General features: G+C 43.6%; 1 protein-coding gene across 1 annotated transcript; it reads right to left on the bottom strand.

Moving 5' to 3' along the window:
* Positions 1–309: 309 nt before the first annotated feature.
* LOC124413876 lies at positions 310–1,524 on the bottom strand. Its single transcript, XM_046894663.1, has one exon. The coding sequence runs from the start codon at positions 1,522–1,524 to the stop codon at positions 310–312; it is 1,215 nt and encodes a 404-aa protein (XP_046750619.1).
* Between the last annotated feature and the right edge of the window lie 16,748 nt (positions 1,525–18,272).

Raw genomic sequence — 18,272 nt, 5'->3', positions numbered from 1 at the left:
ATCTGTACATACTAAATTTTATCATAAATGCCGGATGCAGCTGTTGAAATAAATCTGTCACACACAAAAGATTCTTCAAAAATTATTAAAAAATGCCAGATGTCGGTTACGGGAGGATGGTGGGAGGAGCAAGTCAATTTCAAAATAACAATTAGATACACTGAACAGATGTTTTTATTTATCCTCAATTACATTTAGCTTTGCAGCTTCTATATAATAATTGATCATGTTATTAATAATTTCAACAATCAACCTTATACATATTATTTTCTACATTCTTACATTTAACATATTACTCTAAAAATTGGCTTATACTAATTTCTTGACCGTGCCACTAATCGGACTGTACTCAACGACCCGATCGTGCAAGATCATACAGTAGGCTGCGGTGTTTCGAGGAAATTCTACGCTTGCTTCAAATTCCAGCCGGATGTCCACCGGTCCGGTTTTCAACGATTCATTTTGTTTTGAGCAATCGATGACGATCAGGGAAGCGCGTTTTATAAATTCACTTTTCGAGAGCAGAGGTTCGGCTTCCTTGTTGTAGTAGGATGTTTGAAACTGGACATACATATCGTACAGAATGGCGTATTGATTATTGGAAATATCTAGATTTAAATTCCCATAGGGGTAACACTGTGAGTTGAGAAAGAGTTTCACATCTCTTATTCTACAATGATCGAATTCGCTAGCATTTTTCAATGCCTCGTTTTTCCTTGCAGTTTGGAATCCCATTATGACGTATCTAGGCTTCTCCAGCTGTGTCGATGTCTTGACCGCCCAGACATGCCGCGTCGTTGACGGCAGCATCGGATACACGTACGTTTCCCAAGAACGAAAACTCATGGGAATGGCCGAGTCCTTGGCGATGTAGTTGAGTAGCTGGATTTTCGGCTTGTCAGCTAGTTTGATGTAGGGCAGCAGCCACTCGACTTTTTTGAGGGTAATTTTAAACTTCTCGGTAGTGTTTGTCTGAAGTACAGCATTTAAATCGGTGTTAGTGCGTGTGAGAATCAACTCATGTTTGGCATTAACGACGACTCGGCAATAATCCTCGGCGAATCCCAGCAGATAACGCAGCGGTATAACGACATCAAAATTTCCAGCATCATCGGCCAGGTTGATATCGGCAACGCTCAGCCAACCGGTGTTCTCCAAGCCGTGCTGTTGCCCTGGGGTGAGGGATAAGTATCCCTTCATGATGCTGGTGATGCCCACATTTTTATTTCGATCAATTTCCACACCGTTCAACTCGTATCGAATTTCCTCAAACATATGGCAAACAGCCATGTTGACCAATTTTGTAGCGGCCACCATGGAATAATCTTCTTTTGTAACTTTCCCGTGAATGTGCAGGGAGCTTTTTTCCGGTAGCACGCACTCGTTCTGATTTTGAACGGAAATTCGAATTTCATCGTTATTTCCAAAGGTCGATGATGCAAATGGCTGGTGAGCGTGAACCTCAGAGTGTGCGATCGATTCGTCGAATGTCACGGGTTTCTGTATTCTTATTATTTCCTCCATGGTAACACGCACAGGATGCAGCGAACACGAATTTTTATTTTCCAAAATTTCCACGTAATCGAAGACCTAGACTCTGGAGAAACCGAGCGTTCAGAGGTGTCAGCTTCAGCGGAGATGTCAGCTTCGTCAATGGTGCTGGACGACTGATGATATTTGGCCATGACGTCTCGCTTTTATAACTTTTGCCTGACTTTTTCGTCTCAAATACAATCCCCATTATTTCACCGATTTTACATGTAAGCGTACCGTTATCGTTTCTCCGCGAAAATTAATCAACTCGTCGTCTTGGTCGACTATCCGCAGCTGTATATTCTGTATCGACTGTACGGCGATTGGGAGGTAAATGATGTTGGCGGGAACTTCAACAATCTTATATCCAGATGGGACGGTGGGGAAAAATTCGTGAATCGTGTGAGCCTGACGTCCGTTTATGTACGCCCCGGTGGTTATGTTGCACTCAACGCGTATGGTATTAACTTTCAGTATGGCTACCGGTAATTCAGACTTATGCGTAACGTTCCGTGCTAGCTCAACCGCTTTAAACCCCAATAATCGGCCAATGGAATCCTCGGGTTTGAAGTCTACTACTTGATTGCACGTAACTTCCCTGTTTAGCTCGTTGTTGTTGGCCTGCAGACTAAGGGAGATGTCGGAAGGTAGTTCCTTGTGCAGAAAACTTTGAATATCTTCAATTTCGTAGCTGCCTGTGGGTATCGTAATGACTGCCCGGCTGTTGTCCGCTCGCTCCAGGTAAAATTTATTACACTTCTCTTGAATATTGGGTATTGAATTGAATGTCATGAACTCGACGAGTCCGAGAACATAGTTTTTCGTCGACGATAACTCGATTGGGGGAAAATATTGAGCCTCCAGCAGGGATGAGGTGCCCGACAGCGTTAACGACAATGATTCCGTCATGACTGATGCTCGCCAATGTGACACCGCTCTTTTTATAGCTGTCCGCTGAGAAATTTGAGGCACAAGTGACCACAAATCACAGTATCGTATTCCTGATACCTCTTATGATTGTATTTTACGCTACCAACACCGAGATAGTTCATCAAATCCCTAGGTGGTTGCAAATCACCAAAACTATCGAAATACACAACGTGATCACCGTTTTTCTTATATGCAACCCAATGTGTCCCGGGGCCGTTCTTATCATCAAGATTAATAATTGCGGATTCTCGCGTCTTCGGTCCTGATGATGGTAGACCATTCCGCATGAAAACGCCGCGAAAATGTGGAATTCTCATATCTTGAGCATATTTGTGTAAATCAACGTTGGTGAGTGCTCGGCGTGGTAGCTTTATTAGTTTTTTGCCGGTTGTAAGTACAGACCCATGCCACTGCGGTACGGTCTCAGGTATAATCCCTTGCCCAACGCAATCGCCTCCATTGTTGCATTGTGTCGTTTGGTCTCACTCAACTGATGTTTGTTGGCGCTAGCCTCGTTGACTGCTTTAGCTATGCCTGCAGCACCACCTGCTAGAGCTCCCGTTGCGCTTAGACCAGCCAAAATTAGAATGAGGAGGGGTAGGATGCCGCCAATTTTTTCGGGCACGGGTATAACACGGGGCACACGAACATTCTTCCCTGCCTCACGCACAGCCGCACGGGCACCGGCCAACGCCGACTCGACAGCTTTATGACCTGGTCGCATGGAGGCCTTTGCCGCCCTAATGATAGATTTAAGATTTATTGTCCTCTTCTGCTGTTTAGTCTTCCCACCCGTTGAGGGTTTTTTCTGTGACTTCGCACCGGCTCCAAGTTTCGACAGCTTCCTTGCTAAACCCATACCGAGTTTAGATTTAGCTTTCATGATGTTGGTGACTCCCCACGCAACAGCTTTTCATCCACACCAGCGTCCTTGGCTAAAACACGATTCCACGCCTTCTCGGCAAGCACTTTGTCGGCCAGATTTCTCGCAGCGATATCTCGATTCCTTGCATATGCAATGTCGTGATCTTTACATGCAGCGTCTAATGGATTGATACCCGGATCACCGCGTGCCAACCTCTTGACCAATTTTGTTCCGTGTCCGCAGTACTGATACCCAGGCACGTGCAATTCAACTGGGAGATGATTGATGATTTTGTTTACCAAACCACCACCACGTCTCTTACGTGTGCACGTCTTCATAGTCGAACAGCAACTAACGCGAGTTCTATAAAAGGATGAATTTATATGCGGTCATCTTAGTTCTCGTTGTCGCGTTAACCGAGCATCATAAGATTTCAAGATCAGACTGACAAACTACCTGTTGCAAATTTCGACAAAATGGTTCGTCGGGGGAGGAAGAGAAAAGAGAAACGTCATGGAAAATTACTACCAAATACCGTGAGGGCAATTTTTTGCGGCCCATCGAACTGTGGTAAAACGAACGCTCTCCTCTCTCTAATCACCCATGGCAACGGATTGAGATTCGAAAATGTCTACGTTTATTCAAAATCTCTCATCCAGCCAAAATATCAATTTTTGGAAAAGTTACTAGAATCCGTGCAGGGTGTGGGATATTTTCCGTCTGGTGAGAACGATCAGGTTGTCAAACCAGAAGAGGCCCACCCTAACTCTGTTATGATTTTTGACGATGTGGCGTGTGAGAAGCAAGATAATATCAGAGCTTACTTCAGCATGGGCAGGCATCGCGACGTCGATAGCTTTTATCTTAGTCAAACGTATGCACGTATTCCGAAACACCTGGTGCGTGACAATGCAAACTTATTGGTGCTATTTCGACAAGATGAAATGAATCTGAAACATATCTACAACGATCACGTGAACACCGACATGACATATCAACAATTTAAGGACTTATGCTCGGCATGCTGGAATGACGGTAAATATAGTTTTGTCGTAATTGACAAGGATAGTGAAATCAACGAGGGAAGATACAGGAAGGGGTTTGACTGCTTTATAAGCATAAACTAACGCAAACTCACACAGTTCAATTGTGACGATCAAGTCGGCAACATGGAGAGTGTCAAGATTCGTAAGCATAGCGATACGCTGAGTGAAATATCGAAAGCAAGCGATGTCATACGTCGGAAGCACAAGATGATCAAGTTGGACAAAGACACGACCGACCAGGTTATGGGAGAGGTGTTCAAGCCCCTCGTAACACCGTTGCAAGAATTGGTGGATACTTCGAAGCAGCAGCAGCAGCATATTAAAGAAGAAATTAAAACAGAATCGTCTGATATAGCGATGAAAAAAGAAGAAAAAGATGATGCGAGTACCGAGGATGGCGAGGATGAGGATGAGGATATGGATGATGAGGAGGATTTCAAGGATGCACACGATAAAACACTGAAATTTGGTGAAATTTCCACTACAAGCACACCAGTGAGGAAAACAGTGAATCCCGTGGCACGATATTTGAAAATGTTCAGCACAAGTAAAAAGAAGGATTTAGATACAGCATATGGCGTTCGAAAGTTGATAAACAGTATGATGATTGGTGATTCACAAATTAGTTTCGTCGATAATCTGATCAACGTGGGAGATGAAAGTTACCAGAGTACGCCAGGGTTACTCGAATTATTGTTTAAAAAATCACCCGATGCCACGGTTGTGAATGATACGGACAAGAATAATTACATAAAAATTGTAAGGATGACAAATGCACATCGGAAACGATACCAAGCCGATGGAAGTCTTTGCGATGATGCAAAAAGTGCAAAGTATAGAAATTTCATTGCACAACATCTTGGCTCGCCGAAAAAGTCCGGTAAAGGCTTACCCGAATATAAGATTGCGCGAAAGGAGAGGCAAGAAGTGGATTACGTCTACTGGGATGATCCAAATGAAATTGTAGATCGTCTTCGGCTACTTATGGCGTCGCAGGCTGCGGGAAATACCAGCCATTCCAATGAAATAGTCGCCATTATTGAAGAGCTGCGGGAAGCTGGAATCATTTATTAGCGGTAGATCGACATAGATTCGTCATTCCTTCGGTGACCACCTAGCGATGAGCATAGATATATTTGGACGACAGTTGGGCCGTGGTGGGGGTAAAAAATTTATTCGTGGACCTCCAGGCGTCGGATTTAAAATCACTCCCGACAATCAGTACGATTTGGACGGTAAACGATTGTGTAACATAGCCGATCCTCAGCAACCTAACGATGCTGTTCCCCTGAAAGTTCTAAATAGTTTAAGAGAATCGTACGAAGAGCGCATAAAGAGAATCGATGAGATCCTTAAACCGGTGCGCGCGCGTAACAGGAGTAATCACGATTACGTAATTGGATTATCGGAGATCGTTCAGAAGCTTCATGCACGAGTAACGTTACTGGAGGAAACCAGCGCGGTATCAGTTTCGGTCGAGGAACAAAAGCGGTTGGAAGAAGAGTTGAAAACTCGAGCGGCAAAGAGCAAGAAACAATGAAGGTGACAATAGCTGCTGAACTTCACAGACCGGCTCGACGCAATTATCCGCGCCGATTCGTAGATGTACGCGGACTCGATGAGACCTGGCAAGCAGATCTCGTTGACATGACCGCATATAGCTCGCACAACAAGGGCTACAAATACCTGCTTACAATCGTCGACATATTTTCCAAGTACGCGTGGGCGGTACCGATAAAGTCCAAGAGTGCAAAAGATGTGACTACCGCCATGAAATCCGTACTAATACAGAACCGCATACCAAAGCATCTACACGTCGATCAGGGCAGAGAATTTTACAACAGCGAATTCAAGACACTCATGAAGCGGCACAATATCAACATGTATTCGACATTCAACAATTTAAAGGCGTCTATATGCGAGCGATTTAATCGAACGTTGAAAAATAAAATGTGGAAGCGGTTTACTCTCCGAGGATCTCACAAGTGGATTGACATTTTGAGCGATCTAATAAAATCATACAACAACACCAAGCATCGCACGATTCGAATGAAGCCGGTGGATGTCAGCACAGTCAACGAAAAACAACTATATCGAAGCGTTTACAAGTCCCGCCAAATCAAGCGGAGTGATCGGAAGCGGAAATTTAAAGTTGGCGATCGAGTCCGGATCAGCAAGTACAAAAATGTATTCGAAAAAGGCTATACGCCCAACTGGACGACTGAAATATTCACCGTGAGCGAGGTGAAAAATACCAACCCCCCGACGTACAAACTTACCGATTATCAAGATCATTCCATCGAAGGAGGCTTCTACGAGGAAGAACTCAGCAAAGTAAAATATCCCGATGGCTACCTGGTGGAGAAAGTATTACGCAAACGTGGGAATCAGCTCTATGTGAAGTGGTTGGGATTTGACAATTCACACAACAGTTGGATAAATGAAACAGACATGTAACATAATTTCTATGTATTTTTCAAAATAACAATAAAACATACAGTTATACAAAATATCTCTACAATTCTTTTCCATATGCACTTATATATCATATCCGTAGCAAAAATAATAATAATACAAGATATTTTTCTTTTTTCTTACGGTTAATACACATTTTTATTTTTGTAGACTTTTTTTCATTTCTGGAAAACTTTTTTTCATTTTCGGGAAACTTTTTTTCATTTCCGAAAAACTTTTTTTACGTGTTAATCAAATGGGGATTTTGTTTTTGGAAAACTTTTTTTCATTTTCTGAAAACTTTTTTTCATTTCTGGAAAACTTTTTTTCATTTCTGAATAAATGATTTGACAAAGGATCGTCCAAGGTGTCGAACGTAAGTATTCGTGGCAGTTTTATACATACAGCTAATCCTATAATTAGTTTTTATGGGGCAGCAGCAAACCCCCAAGGTAAGGTGTCGGTCTGTCCAGGTATCAATTGTCGCTTGTCATCTTGCCAACTCAGAGCCAATTTCTTCTGTACGATAGTGCTTACTTGATGTTTTTTGCTACGAATTAGACATTGAGATCGAGCCAATTCCTTGTAAGCCAACAGACAGCGCTTATAATCGTCAAACGTGATGGTGTTCAGCGTTGAATTTTTGACACCCTTTGCGCGTTTGCTTACTCTCGTACCATCGGCGTCATCCTCGCCCATCGTTGTAAAGGTGTACAGCTTCGCGCGCAACCCAATGAACTCTGTCATAATTTTCCCGTTGTTCTCGCCCTTCATTATGCCCAGACGTTTCTTGTTCTTGAGCGGAATACCGTACACATTGTCGGGAGGGTAGTCCGAGGTGTCAAACATTGAGTCAACATCACGTTTGACGATATCGTAGATGTTGGGTACATTAAATTGGTAAATAAGGCTGTCAGTGTCGGTGTACAACAATTTAGCTTTTTTGTCGGGAAAATTCGGCTTTATATATTTGTAATGAAAATCGTACAGAATAATTTTCGAAAGGTCTAAGATCGCCGCACCGATATAAATTGGTTTATTAAAGTAAACTTTGACACGATTCATTCCTATAATAACCATATCAGTCTCGAATACGGTGCAACTATGAAAGTTTGCCCTAGCGATAAGCGCTCTCGCACCACCTCTTCCCTCCCATTTTGTAACTAATCTGACATCCGTGTGATTTCGCACATTCTCCATAGTCTTACCAAACACAGCGTTATTCATCAATTTGTGAAAGTTTTTCTCAAATTCGTTTCTGGACTGTTTGCGCATGTTGGTGTTGAGCGTGATGTAAGGCTCGAGCCATGGAGATTGTGCGAACTTTAAAACTCTATACACTTTAACTAATTTCAAACCTAAACTCAGACATTGCTTTAAATTTCTATAGTGTAGTATATACTTCGTTTTGGGGAGAAGGGTGGTGGCGAGTTCAGGGATTTCACTACCTGGCGGCGTGAAATGCTCAGGACAGAGAGGTAGGTCTTTGTGTTCCTCGTGGAGCTCTGTAGGATAGTCCAAGTCCACCTCCAGAATGTAACCGATCGGCGAATCGTCCAGATGGGTTGTTATATCGATAGGATCATGCTCCCACTCGAACGAGTCGATTGGTAAATGTGCACTCATAGCCGCACCGTAAAGATTATTCACATCGTAATACATAAGATACGATTCCACCTTGTTAGGATCAAAATCTTTGCCCATGAATCTGTTATTGGCGCGAGCGTGTCGATTAGAGCATTGCGCTACGCCACCTCGAATGCCTCTTTCAATAAATAAAGCCATTTCGGGATCATCGAAAAGTTGTAAATTCACGTTTGTGTGTTTAAGCATCGCGTCAAAAGCAAGCCCCGGCGCCGTGTAGTAGTGCAACGGATCTAAATCGTATGTTTTAAAACAGCTAGCCCGGAAATTTTGGAAAATATCAGCAAGTAACAAAACATCAGTCTTTAAATATAAATCGGAATAGGCCCCCAAAGACTCTAAACGGAATTCTTCACAAACATTTTTAGCGTGCTCATAATCGGCGTCTGTGATATTCGAATTGCAGAGGTGCGAGTAGAAATGATTCTTAGCAGGTAATTGAGTTTCGTCGAGTTTCTTCCAACAATCGACGTATTCGTAAGGAAATACGCCTTTGCGGATCATTAAGCTGAACTGCGCGGAATTATTGTAAAATTTACGTGTTATACGTTTATCGACATCGCCTAAATACGAAGAAAGTTTATCAATACTGCTAGCCATAAATCGAAACGAATCGATGAATCTCAAATACATCATCGTCCCATCAACCTGCTTCGTGAAGGATATATATTTTTCCTTATTTATGGGTAACAGTGTAACCGCTCCGGGAAAAGTTAAAGCTAGGGATTTAATCAAAAAATGTGCATCGTAACCGGACAAATTGTGGAAAACTATTGGAATTGTACGCGACTCGTTGAAATTCAAATTACACCGATTATGCGCAGGACCGCGATATTTACCCGTGAAGTGACAATGATCGTGGCACTTTTTCTCCTCCGGAGTAAGCGGCTTTTCACAGATATGACAATTTTTCGCGCGCATGTGACGATCGCGTTGCATTTGGGTCAGAGACTCCATCGGAATTATATTTTTGATTCGTGACTCTACTTTAACCGACAAATCTTCAAGCTGCTGCATGAACCAATCTATGCAATCGGTGCCGCGTTTACTGTGAAACTCCCATAAAGTCTCATCGTACGCGCAATGTACGTAGTATGCTACACTGTGCGGGATATGCTTTTGAATTTCATATGTTTTACGGTTTTGAAATTCATCTACAGGTTCGGATTCTAATATACATTCAAGATCGGCGTAAACAACAAACGGGACAGTGCCTTTGTTTTCGAAATTTTTAAACTTTAAATTTAAATCTTTAGATCTTGGAAATTCCATGCGCACTTTATTCAACATAATACAATCCTGCCGATGGTGGTCGTAGGCGCCTTTCACAGCGAAGTGACACAGGCATCTGTCACATAAAAACAGATGGCCATTATGTTGAGACAATTGTTTGCTAACCAATCGTGAGAGATCTTTGATCCAAGCAAAGTGGAATCTTGGTGTGAATTCGCGGTTCACATCATGTTCGGGACAATTGTTACTTTCAAGCATTAGAAGATGAATCGTGTCAACGTTTGCGCTGTGCAAATTTTTACTCAAATAAATTGGTACGATGACGCTTTTTGTGGATTTTGCATGGTGTGAAAAGGTTTCGGATTCTATTCCATATACATTGATTTGCAAATTATTCAATTTCTCAAACTTTTCCACGTCATGCTGTGTAATTTGATACCTGTGCAGTCGAACTCTAAAATATGCCGACGATAATGATGCACCCTGTGAGCGTTGTTGTTGGCCGGATGGAGGGCTGCAGCTGTGGCCCAGAGAAGACATCTTTCGTCGTCGTTTCGTACGTTAACTACCGCCTTCTTGCGCTAAATGTCCTCCGGTAGCGTTACGAATGTTGAAGTCCCCGCGGCGAGAGGCTGGTACCGGTTGACGTTTACAGCAATATTGAGAATATCAATCATACTCCAGCCGGAATCGCATTGTTCGAAATCTTCGACCTTGACGAGCAGTTTGTTCTTTGCGTCCGCGAACCAGCCGTCTATATCACTCGATGGGAGGCTCGTCACGTTGGATGTATTGAAGCTTTGAACTTCCACAGCGACCTCGTCATGCTTGACGTGTTCAAATTCGCATGTCAATATCATGTTGACCTTCACATTCCCCTCATTACGCTGTGCCAGCTTTAATTTTTCGACGGTAATCCTCTGCGCGTCACTCAGAAAGGCATCCAAATCCTTATGGCCAAGATTGGTCACAATGCCAGTGCGAATCCGGTTAGCAAAAGCACTATCAACATCATCCCACTGTACACCCGCAGAACTGCCAATATTGCCGCCTATCACCAAGCCGTGCTGCCGCTGTTGCGGCTGGATCTTTGCCACCCAGGATTGTATGAGTGAGATCTTATGTTGAATTTGCTGTTTCGCCCCCACACTCATTCTCGGCTGTTGTAGAATATCTTGCAAAACTTTTATATTTGCCACTCCAATACCGATCCAATGATTAAAGACATCGTGATTTCCTTCTCCGGGAGTTTGCTCGCGCAACAAATTGTACGCCTCACCCATCTGCTCGACGAGTCCCATGTATGCTTCGGCAGCCATGACTTTGACGTGGGTGACGATAATACTCTGAACTTTTAACTTTCACGGGTTGAGTAGGACTGACGAGTCTGCAATGGATGTGTTATCCTTATGCCGAAGGATCGAGAGGGGGGGGGGGGGGGGGGGTCTCCGCGTTCTGCAGCAGCTGCAGCCTCCAAGATGAAAATTGTAGTCAACCACGTCTGAGCCTGCACACGCCCATCCCTCCCCTATCAGTGAAAAAAGATAAAACGTTGAAGATACCCTGTGGGAGAATCGGCTGACGAAAAGCGGCTTCGAGCGGCATAGAGATGAATTCTGATCCCTAGACTCTTGACCGGGTGATTTATGTTTATGGGATCTGACGAAAAGGACTGGAGAAAAGTCACATGTGCAACCTATCTAGTAGGGAAAAATCACTTGAGGAAAGGCGGGCAGTGCAGATCCATGTTACAAAGTTTGACGATGTTTGACGGGAAAACCTTCCGAGAAGAGTTTTTCGGGTAAAGTGTTTTGAGAAAATTTTTCCGGCCACACATCTCGTGATATTGAAGATGATTTTATGGATTACTTCGGGGAGTAAAATCATGTATTACAAAAATTACACAATTATTTATCATATATTTTCACACAAATGAAATTCATAATATTTACATTTATTTCACAAAAACGGATGAAAGTTATGAAGATATGTGTATAATTGTAATGAATCCAATAATAATCTTATTACATATAACATTTTAATTCTATGTATGCGCTAGGAATGAATTCAATAATAATCTTGTTACATATAACATTTTAATTCTATGTATGCGCTAGGATGTAATTACAATCAGTTCTATTTTTCCTAAATATGTAAATAATTTTATTGAATACTGCATTCTTATTATATGTATCAGCGGGGATGTAATTGTTGTAAATTCTATTGATATTTTCAAACATATTGCCTACATTTTTTAGGCAGACGATTGCATTCCAAACAGTCTTTAACCAGAGGGTTTGGGCCGTCCACTATATCGCCATCGGGTCCGGGTATATAATGCAGGGTACATCTGCGGCAACTGTAGATGCTGGCGTCCATTTTCATATTCTCAGGCAGCTTATCCCACACATCATTGATGGAATTTGATGCGAACATGTAGACGAATTCTTTCGGCAAAAAAGCGATATCCTCAGACCTCATTGCTCTCAAACCAGTCAATTCCTTGTACAAGCGGAGTGATTTTTCGAGAGAGCCGGTACACTCCGTCAACTACCAACTTCTCAGCCGCTGCACGTTCTCAAAGGCACAGTTGTGTTCCGGGATGTATTCAGGGTTGTCATCATACCAAATCGATCCTTCTTACACGTATTTACAAATATCGTCCGATGGGAAGTATCCGTGGTTTAGGTCGTGCATAGGTGCCACTTCCATATATTTCAATTTTACCAGTGTAGGGGGCTCGATGTGTAAATCTTCCATATTAATAACTGGCGTGGTGCCACTGAGGATCTCCGTCAACCATGCTTCATTCTCTGCTCCTTTGACGTATACGTAACACGCATTTCTCACAATTTTTCTCAGAATCTTCGGTACTTCATCGTGAGATTTGTTGCCGGCATTCCATGGTATCCCGTGATGATTGTGCGTTAACCAGGCGTTAGTAGCTCTATATTCGATTGGTAGGCTGGTTAAATCACAGGGTGGTTTAATGAGAATGTGTTCCAAACCCGAACCGTTTATGTAGATGGCTGCGACTTCTTTGGGCAGAAGCTGGTTGCCTTGACCGATGAAACATTGCACGTCCAGGATCATCTCCATGTTGCAGAGGGATGCCAAGCTCGTATTTTCTCAAATATCCGTAGAAGACTGATTATTCGTTCCCGCACACCAGCTTTCATCCCCTCGCATTTGATGGAAGTGGAGGGGATGATGTAAATTATCTATGGTACGTAACTGCACGACAATTCAAACTTGTTGAACTCTCCCCCGAAGTATTTCAACTGTAGACGATTTGCCCCAGCCATATCACACATTTCGGTCAGCTGATTCGAATCTTCTTGCAGAACTTTCGCGATTCTTGGTGGTAGGAAGACGTTGTATTCCCCCTCAATCTCGGCCAGAACACGTACCCCGAATTTCGTTTTGACCAGTTGTAGTCCGGTGACGTTATACACCTCTCCAATTTCGAATTCCGACATCTTCTTGGTCGGCAGATTCTCCAGGCGGCTGGCGTGGTTGATTTTTCCCAAATCCATTGCGTTTTCGATGAGAGTTTCTTTTTTCACAAGTACGAACAGTTCACGACGAGAAGACGATGAGAACAGAGTGACTATCGAAATGAATCCGTATTTTATATACCATCCATCCCCACCACGATTCTTCCATCAAACAAGACTCGACCTGCATATCGTGGGGAAATTTTTTATGCACCGCCCCCGCTCTCCATCCTCCCGTAACCGACATCTGGCATTTTTTAATAATTTTTGAAGAATCTTTTATGTGTGACAGATTCATTTCAACAGCTGCATCCGGCATTTATGATAAAATTTAGTATGTACAAATTTATTTACATTACCACCCACTGCATTCATTATCGGCATGAGCTGAAAGGCTGCATTTCCAGGAATTTTTCTCAAGTGGTCTAGCGTTATCTAACTTCGAGCTTCCCGCCGTCGAACAAGACCCGACAGGATTTCGCCCCCCCCCCCCCCCCCCGCGCTGCTGGGGACTTACCGCGCGCCTAATGCCCCCCCTCCCCCTCCCGCGGGCTCCTCGCGCGCCCTTCGCGGACCCCCCCCCCCTCCCCCGCGGACCCCTCGCGCACCCTCCGCGGACCCCCCCCCCCCCCCCCCGCCGCCGCGCGCCGCTGCAGCCGGCCTGGCCGGCCCGTAGCAATGGGGGGAACCCCCCCTCAAAACGCCGCCATTGTGTTCCAGAACTCTCATATCCTATCTACTGCGTCTCGTACGTAAGCCGACTCGAAGTGATCAGCAAATAGGTTGGCGATGTCAGGAGGGGAGGAGGCCAACTGACTACCAAGGGTGACTGCATCAGGTAGCCCATTGCCAGCACGCCCCGCATTAGCGAAGTTCCAGAAGGCTTTGATGTCTAAGCAGATATCCGCCTGGGCACGTTCCACAAAGGCCCGATGACACTAACCCGAAAGGGTTTTGCAGCGAGAACGAAGGTCGGAGAATAGCTGGTAGTCCACAAGTGAACCAGATTGCTTGAACTTAGCGTGAGCCGTTTTCTTTTGTGCCACACAAGCTCTGAGTTCCGCCGAGAACCATTTCGGGTATTTGGCGACGTAACGGGCCCTCCACGGCACGAAGCGCACTATGGCATCGTTCAAAATGTCAGTGAGCACAGCCACATTAGAGTCAATAACTCGATCGTTTAAAAGTTCATCCCATGAGAATAAGGCGAAAAAATGGTTCATGGAAACAAAGTCAGCATTTTTCAAAGAAAATAAACCGTCAAGGGTGCAACGCACATCAACAGCCGTGGTTACGAGGAATTCCACCTCAAGGGTGATATGAGTCACATTCCAGCAACTGGTCTAGAGATGGTGACACGTACATTGGGGTGCTAGAAAACACCAGGTCGAGAGTCGCGCCGTAAACATTGGGAGAGGCGTTAAATTGTCGTAGATGCAGGCCACTAAAGTCCAGAGCAGTTAAAGATGCGGCGATGAAAACATGGTGTGAAGCTCCCGAAGACTGCGCAATGATAGAAGGGAGCTCGTCGGAAATCCAAACGATATTTGGTAGGTTGAAATCGCCAATGATGTGGATATCAGAGGAAGGAAACAAAGCCGCAATCTGGCAAACGCTCTGGCAGTGAGCTTGATAGTTAGGAAGTGGGGAGAGCGGCGGTAGGTAAACAGCCCCTATGATGTGACTCCCTAGGCGGCCGGACACGTGTACGAAGATCTGTTCAATAGAGTCAATAGACGGGAATACGGCCCTGCTACGAAGTGACCGAGAGACGGCGATAAGTACGCCCCTGCCGCGTGTAGCCGTGCTAGTAGACACATTACGATCGCAGCGGTATATGTTGTAGTCGGTAAAGCCAAGTTCTTCGGAATGAATGCTACTATCAAGCCAAGTTTCCGTGAACACATAAATATCATAGCAGCGCGTGCGGACAGCCAGCGACTTTACCAACTCAGGAAGCTTAGTCCTTAAGGTGCCGCTGACCTGACTTGAAAATATCAAATCGTGACGTCATAAATACGTGCAGCGCCTCTGAACGTTGAACGGTGAACTAAGGCCGCTGATTTCATTGGCTTGTTCTGTTAGATCCAACCAATGATGTCAGTTACAGATCGAAACATACTTCTTGTGGACCATAAACGGGCTGCTGTCACATGAAAAACGCGTATACGAATCGAGCCATGTTTACAAAAAAATAACTGATAGTATAAGTTTTCCCGGATAACGTGTGTGCTTTTGTACGGGTGAATCTCCCTGGCGAGGGTGAAAGAGATTGTGGAACAGTGCAATCAGTGAATATTCAACATGCGGTAGCTCCGATCGGCCATATTTGTTGTCGCGTGATTTTATTCACTTCATCATTCTTTATTATAAAGATTATCAGCGATTTGCCTGAGCAGTGACTGAGATTCACACGTACACTATTATTCAAGCTACGATTTAAAATATTTCCGAGTAAGATTCATACTCTCGTTATCGCAGGATTCGTATAGGCTTTTTCACCCAATTTCCCCGCTTCTGACGTCACGAAATATATATATGACACGCCAGGTCAGCGGGGCCTTAAGCCCCGGACGTTTTGATAATAGAGGGCCAGCAGCCCGTGGCCGTCTATTTTTTTTTTTTTACGGGCATCAGCCTTCTTGACTACGCTGGGAATACCGTTCATAAATTTTATAGTCCAGTCATTTTCGCCGGCGCGTATCTTCTCGTCCAATAGCGCCCGGGCGTGAGACGATTGAGAACGCTGCCTCTCGGTCTGGTCACTCTTGACTTGTACAGCACAGTCAACCATCTTGAGGGAGTTGCGGTTTTTCAAGACTAGAATTGCATCAGCGCGTGAATTCATAGTAACCAATAGGGGGCGAGGATTCCGTTGGGCAGATAATGGCGCGGTCGGGCCAATCCTGGAGCATCTCAGCCTCTCTGAATTGCCTCATATTCAACAAACCTCCAATTATATCTCAATGTTGATAATTTTATTTTTAATTTTGTGGGGGCCGTCAGGCCCTACGTTACCCTACACAAATTTTGGTTCTTGTTTGAAAATATCGCAACTTTCTGATGAAACATTGTAAACAATGATCACGTATTGTCGTGCATAAAAATGTCATTTTTTTGTTACTGAAATTGACTAGTCATTTAAAATTAGAAAAAATATTCATTCAAGGACGTGGGAATTTTTCGCACGGGATACTTATTTCATAATATTTTTTTAGTACATTTTTTAAATACCTCTTTGGGGGAAGGAGCTCCTGTTTTGACTCAAGTAAGGAGCCAATGCTGAATGGCAACAGCATCATGTTGTTCGGACAACCTTCGTGCCACTGGAAATTGTCCACAACTTCCATGTACCACGGCTTCGTACAAAAATATACTTCCAGAAGGACTTCCGTCAGCATGCTTAATTTTTCTTACAATTTTCCCTGTTGCATCAATTGCTACAAAGGCGTGATCACGTTTACAGTATTTTCTGTAAACGTGATTTTGGTGATTACTCCAATAATGGACGAAGATAGGATTTCGTCCTAACTTGCGAATCACGCACTTTAGGTCGGATTGTTGGGCTAGGGCCAAAGCTTGTGCCGGATCGTTGTCGCGATACTGCGCTTTTTTGTATTCGTATACAGCTTGTGCGATAACTTTGTTTGTGTACAAATTGCACGGCTCGGGATCCCCTTCCTCCATTACCTTTGCTGCTTTTTGCAGACGATATACATTAGCGAATGTATTCGTGTCGCACAGCTCCTTAGCCAACTCCATCCTCTCCGACTGTCGCAAATATCTTTTTCCGCACTCTTGACCGTTGTCTAATGCGGGAGCTGTAATTTTACACTTTACAGGGATGACTTCCTGGTGTGTCTTTTCAAGTTCTCCAACAACACTTGCGCCACACTTGCATTTTCCGCTAAAAGACCCAGTATTCAATGTCATGGCCAATTTATGAGTCTTGAACTGAAAACCGCAGGGTATTTTTTTATCAATTAATTTATCTGTGATAAGTTTTGCCCAGACACCGTCTTTCCATACTGCATAACGTTTGGCTTTGAGGTAACTCCGTTTTTTTTCTTCTCGCTTGTGTAGTCGATACTCAACCAAATCATCAAACTCTTTCTTGCTCATAAAAATGTGCACTTCTTCTACGTTCTGGGGTAGTTCATCTGAATTGTTGGAAACGTCTGACTCTGTTTCATCGTCCGCGAATATATTCCAAGCACTGATTTCAATGCCACTTGTACTATTCAGAGGCACATCAACTCGATCTGCAGTTTCAGCCAACAATTTACCGCGGATACCATTTCGGTTGCAGGAAACATAACTGTATAAATTACTCTGCGTCATATTCGCTATGCCCGATAAGGTGCACCACGTTTGATCTAATTTGGATATGATTTTATTGTCCTTTTTCATGATTTTATTTTTGTTCTCTAATATAATTTTGTGAAGATTTTCATGATCGATCTTATTTGGCCTTCCACGAGTAGGCGCCATAATGCCGAATGACCACTTGTATTATTGTAAAACTTATGCGAATTGCTTTAATTGTCCGATAAGCTGATGTCACATCCTCAATGCCCTCTGCCCCTACTCATTATCATCATTTTATTTCAGTTTTCGATTAAATTCACTTATATCTTATATTTTTGAGTCTCCGTATGCATTGTATGCATTGTATGCATACGGCTTTCTTTATCATTTTTTACGGCTCTGGGAAATAACCACCCTCAGCTTATAATAATCTTACTCATTAAATAATGTTACGGGATAATCCTTACCTAAACAGACTAGAATATACAAACTCTCTAAGAGTAACCAGATGACCGGAAATCGCTTCTCGATATTTCCAGGTATGCAGAATCTGGCATGCACGTGCAACGGATTAAAATCCATACAGCCATCTTTGAAGTGTCTGTTTGGACAGGGTCATCCCGAACATACAGTAGAATATTTTTTATCATGTACCAAAACAAGCACGGCAATTCCCACCCGCACTCATGGAAGAGGCGGGATGAGTTAAGACAGTTTTGCATGTTACACCGTACCCAAAGGGCGGGGGTAGTTAATGGCGAA

Source organism: Diprion similis, chromosome 13, assembly GCF_021155765.1.
Source record: "Diprion similis isolate iyDipSimi1 chromosome 13, iyDipSimi1.1, whole genome shotgun sequence".
Lineage (NCBI taxonomy): Eukaryota > Metazoa > Arthropoda > Insecta > Hymenoptera > Diprionidae > Diprion > Diprion similis.
This window is presented reverse-complemented; position numbering and strand designations above follow the sequence as displayed.

Coding starts and splice junctions, on each gene's coding strand:
- LOC124413876 (XM_046894663.1), bottom strand. CDS start 1,524: ATGGAGGAAATAATAAGAATACAGAAACCCGTGACATTCGACGAATCG.